Source organism: Streptopelia decaocto (assembly GCF_964273445.1).
Source record: "Streptopelia decaocto genome assembly, contig: HAP1_SCAFFOLD_59, whole genome shotgun sequence".
In the NCBI taxonomy this organism is placed as follows: Eukaryota; Metazoa; Chordata; class Aves; order Columbiformes; family Columbidae; genus Streptopelia; species Streptopelia decaocto.
In genome coordinates, this window is record NW_028116288.1 from 61,440 (window position 1) to 66,510 (window position 5,071).

The window sequence follows — 5,071 nt, forward strand, 5'->3', positions numbered from 1 at the left end:
CTCCTGACACTCACCCTTTATATATTGATGACCATTAATGAGGTCACCCCTCAGTCTCCTCCAAGCTAAAGAGCCCCAGCTCCCTCAGCCTTTCCTCACACGGGAGATGCTCCACTCCCTTCAGCATCTTTGTTGCTCTGTGCTGGACTCTCTCCAGCAGTTCCCTGTCCTTCTGGAACTGAGGGGCCACAACTGGACACAATGTTCCAGGTGTGGTCTCACCAGGGCAGAGTAGAGGGGGAGGAAAATCTCTCTGGACCTACAGACCACCCTCCCTGTAATATACCCCAGCACCCTTTCTAATACACCCCACAGCCCCGTCCTCTCCTGGCTTTGCACCTTCAAAGTAAAGGTGCACAATAGCATCCTGGGCTGCATTAGTAGGAGTGTGGCCAACCAAACAAGGGAGTCCTTCTCATCCCCCTTGATTCAGAACTGCCAGAGGGTTGAGGGAGGTCATCCTTCTCTGCTCAGCACTGCTACAATTTGTCTTGCTCGCTTCCCTCAGGGTTTTCTACCCCACCCCCCCACCACACCAACACTGTAGACACAGCTGTCCTCCACATCTTTGCAAAGTCCTACCTTGTCCTCTTGTGAAAAATATATCCAGGAGACCATTTTCACCACCTTGGGTTAGGGATTACCTTCCACCTACCCTTCAGCCAAGGACTTCTAGCAGAGGTCCATGGTCTTCAAAGCCCCCATTGATTACCAGGGCCTAAAGTTGTGACTCTTCCTCTAGTTGTTCAAATAAGACCCTATTTTCTACCTAACCTTCATCAGGAGATCCAGTGATCCTGACCAGAATACCATTGTACATGGAGGAGTTAGAGATCCACACAGCAGTAAACCTGAGTAGACCCAGGGCTGTGCTCCATGTACAGCTTGGCCTTCAGGCTGTGTTGTGCTGAATGGATCCCTGGGTGGAAGAATTAACTGGATTGTAACAGAGAAGTCTGCAGGGAGCTCCCACCTGATAACGACTATTAGGCCAGCTGCGTGTCCTTATCTCTCTCTAAAACTGCAACCACAAATTCACATATGAACGACTTGAATTTTTTTCCATGTAAGAAAACACCGAAAGTGATAAGAGGAGCAAAATGGGATAGCCCTTCTACAGATGAGATCTGCAAGACTAGCTGCACCAGCTGACCAGGCAAAAGTAACTTCACCAGAATCTTCCAAGCCACATGCCGTTCAACTCCAGAGACAGAACTGACAGTCACGTTCACAGTCCTATGCTGCCTGCTGGAGTAGGAGTTGCCTAAGGTATGGTTGAGCTCACGACAGCATTATCACCCATCTCCTCCTTGTGGTCAGGAGATGATCAGATACAGGTCACCTCACATTCCTTTTCCTACATCATGAGACTGCTCTGGGATCTCATGATCCCTGTCCTGCCACCAAGGTGCCAACCAACCTAAATCCAGGTTAGGAAAGGGACTGAAGTTGAGGGGTTAAAACATGGGAAGGAGGGCTTTGGGAGTTAGGTTTTCAGGTAGGGGTTTCTGGTCTAGAGTTTGTCTACCTGGATTAGGGATAAGGTAAGGGCTTAGCAGGAAAGTTTGGAACTCTGCTGAGGGTGTCTCGTTAGTATTTAGGGTATAGACTGTCTTTGAGTGTTAGGGTTTTTTTAGGGCTGGGGTCAGGCCTTGGCTTAAGGCCAGCATTTTCATGCTAGGGGTAAGGACTAAGAATTAGTATGAGTGGTAGGGTAAGGGTAAAAGGTTATGTGTTTGCACTTTGGTTTAGAGGTAGGTTTGAGGATAAGGGTTAGAGTAGTGGATTCCTTTAGAGGTGAGAGCTATCATTCAGTGCTAGCCGTTAGGAGCAGGAAAAAGTTGAAACCTCTGCAGAAAGGAACTCAGTGAAATCACTGAAAAAGTTGCCATCATGGCTATTTTTTTTAAAGAACTTCAATGATTTTTTTAATTGTTTTTTTTGGTTGGTTGGTTGGTTTTTTGTTTTTGTTTTGTTTTTTTTTGTTTTGTTGTTGTTGTTGTTTTTGCTTGTTTGTTTGTTTGTTTGTTGTTTGTTTGTTTGTGCATTTTTATTAACAGTATCAAGGTCGTGAAACAGAAAGCTGATTATACTCTTTTGATCTATGTGAATAATCTTAGGCAGCCACTTATCAAAATAAATTTTCTTCTGTATTTAGAGTGCAGCATTTTTTCTCCCTACTGCCTCATTGTCTTTTCTCCTTTCTCTCCCTATTCTGTTTTCAAAGAGCTCTCCAAGGCAAAGTTTTCTTTCATCATAGAATAACTCAGGTTGGAAATGACATGTCTGTCATCTTGTCTGCCTAGAAATGACATGTCTGTCATCTTGTCTGCCTCTCTTGTGTGAGGCAGGGTGAATTAGATGGGGTAGCTCAAGGGCTACCTCCAGTTTGCCATTATACACAAAGGAGCTGAAGGTGAGCTCCATCTCATCATGCAGGGAGATAATGAAGATGTTCAACAGTGTTCTCTCGAGTGTTGGTCACAGAGGGATTCCAACAGTGACTGGCTGCCAGGAGGACTCCACACCACCGACGTCATCTAGGATTAACCATCCAGCCTAACTCCTACTCACATCATGACCCACATCTGCTATCATCAGTCACAAAGGTGGCAAGCAAGTGGGGCTGGGTGGTGGAGCTGTAGTAGGTCTCCAGGGAGGACACAGGGACCTCAGTTCAAGAAAACACATCCCAGTTCTGCCTTGAGATAGTTTGTTGGGGAAGTTACTCTCAACATAAAGTGATCTCAATACACTGTCCTATGGGCCTGCATGGCATCCACAGAAACAGCTGGTGACATTTCTGCTCCTTTGGGTTTGTCTCCCCCAACACACAATGTGCATGCTCATGTCTCGCCTCAGTGCACACCTGGACTTCTGACCTAGTCATTCAGTGTCCTTCCATGGAAGGAAGAAGAAACTCTCAGCTGTGATGAGAGGACAATGATCAAAATGGTGGTTACAAGAGACAAATGCCCAAGCTGGCACCTGGCAGCATGACAGATTATTTCCATGTCTCTCTTACACACACAGGCTGCCCTGCTCTTCTCCTGGGACATCCCGTCTCCCCACAGAGCCTTTCCCCAAGGAGAGCACATCTGCACTGGCCTGGCCAGATGTTCCTGCACCCTGTTCCCACACTCCCCACAGCCTCCGAGCTGGGGCTTTTGCTCTGTGCAGTGAGTGAGCTGTGATGCCCAGGCTGTGGTGACTCTGCAGGGACATAGTGGTCAGGTTGAGAGACAGACCCAGCCGATGTTGATCAGTGTCACTGTGACCGCCTCCCACACAAGCTCTTAGGTGGCCATGGAGGGAGCTCAGAGGTGACTTGTACCCACACAAGGGCTGATAAGGTCAGTGGGGAAGTAGAAGGAGAGAACTTAGGGAAGAACAAGGCTGGTGCTCTCTGGCAGAGCTACTGTGCTGGGATCTTTTTCCCTTCACCTCTGCACACAGGCACTTTGAACTCAGCTTCACAAAGGTCTCAGAGGAAAGATGCCTGAGAAACAATTCCATGCAGGGTCATTTATTTTGTTTAAGTACACAGAGAGCACAGACTGTTGTTTACACAGTCTATTATAATTCAAACTATAAAGGTCAATGGGGAATTAGAAGTGGGATGAAAAATGACATTTCTTTGTGGGTAATATTATCACAGCTAAAAAAAACCAAAATCAAACAAACCTCCCTTCAGTGACCAAAAAAAAAAAAAAAAACGGAAAAAAAAAAATCAAGAGATATGAAATATACAAAAATAAGCTGGGCCTGTCATGAGTTATATCATGAGTGATGTGCGGAAGATGGACAGTTTATTGCTTTTGAAAAGCATCTATCTACAAGTTTCCTCAGGGCATCCTTGAGCTCCTGGTTCCTCATGCTGTAGATGAGGGGGTTCATGGCTGGAGGCACCACCGAGTACAGAAATGGCACTGCCAGGTCCAGGGATGGGGAGGAGATGGAGGGGGGTTTCAGGTAGGCAAATGAACCAGTGCTGACAAACAGGGAGACCACCGTCAGGTGAGGGAGGCAGGTGGAAAAGGCTTTGTGCCAACCCTGCTCAGAGGGGATCCTCAGCACAGCCCTGAAGATCTGCACATAGGACAGCACGATGAGAACAAAACACACAAATACTGCTAAGAGACTAATCACAATAACCCCAAACTCACTGAGGTAGGAATGTGAGCAGGAGAGCTTGAGGATCTGGAGGCTTTCACAGAAGAACTGGTCCACAACATTGCCATAGCAGAGAGATAGTGAAAATGTACTGGCCATGTGCAGCAGAGCATGGAGAAACCCACTGGTCCAGGCAGCTGCTGCCATGTGGACACAAGTTCTGCTGCCCAAGAGGGTCCCGTAGTGCAGGGGTTTGCAGATGGCAACGTAGCGGTCATAGGACATGATGGTGAGGAGATAAAACTCTGCTGAAATGAAAAAGACAAAGAGAAAGACCTGGGCAGCACATCCTGTATATGAAATGGCCCTGGTTTCCCACAAAGAATTGACCATGGATTTGGGAACAATGGTGGAGATGCAGCCCAGGTCAAGGAGGGTGAGGTTGAGCAGGAAGAAGTACATGGGGGTGTGGAGGTGCTGGTCCCAGGCTATGGTGGTGATGATGAGGCCGTTGCCCAGGAGGGCAGCCAGGTAGATGCCCAGGAAGAGCCAGAAGTGCAAGAGCTGCAGCTCCCGTGTGCCTGCGAACGGCAGGAGGAGGAACTGGGTGATGGAGCTGCTGTTGGACATCTGCCCCTGGGCATGGGGACCTGTTCACAGAGGAAAAGAGAGTGACAGATCAGGGTACAATTTGTCTGAACAAAACCTGTGCTAGTTCTCACAGACCTCCCATTCCCCAACTCACTCTCCAGTTTCAGGAAGGCTTTTGGCAGGTCCTTGTCATGAGCTTTGATGAATGCTGGCTGAGGGTGCCCCAGGGAGCAGGGGCTCTGCTGTGGGCTCTGCAAGACTCAGTCCTGCCCTACAACAAAAGGCACATAGGAACATGGGCTGATCTCAGATTAAATCACTTTTGATGTCAAAGTGGTTTTCAGCATTGTCACTCCCACTTCACGTG

General features: G+C 47.9%; 1 protein-coding gene across 1 annotated transcript; it reads right to left on the minus strand.

Moving 5' to 3' along the window:
* Nucleotides 1-1,513: 1,513 nt before the first annotated feature.
* LOC309452261 (olfactory receptor 14I1-like) lies at nt 1,514-4,743 on the minus strand (the record flags this gene model as incomplete). Its single annotated transcript, XM_082076926.1, has 3 exons — nt 1,514-1,528; nt 3,838-4,089; nt 4,450-4,743. The coding sequence occupies 3 exons, from the start codon at nt 4,741-4,743 to the stop codon at nt 1,514-1,516; spliced, it is 561 nt and encodes a 186-aa protein (XP_081933052.1).
* Between the last annotated feature and the right edge of the window lie 328 nt (nt 4,744-5,071).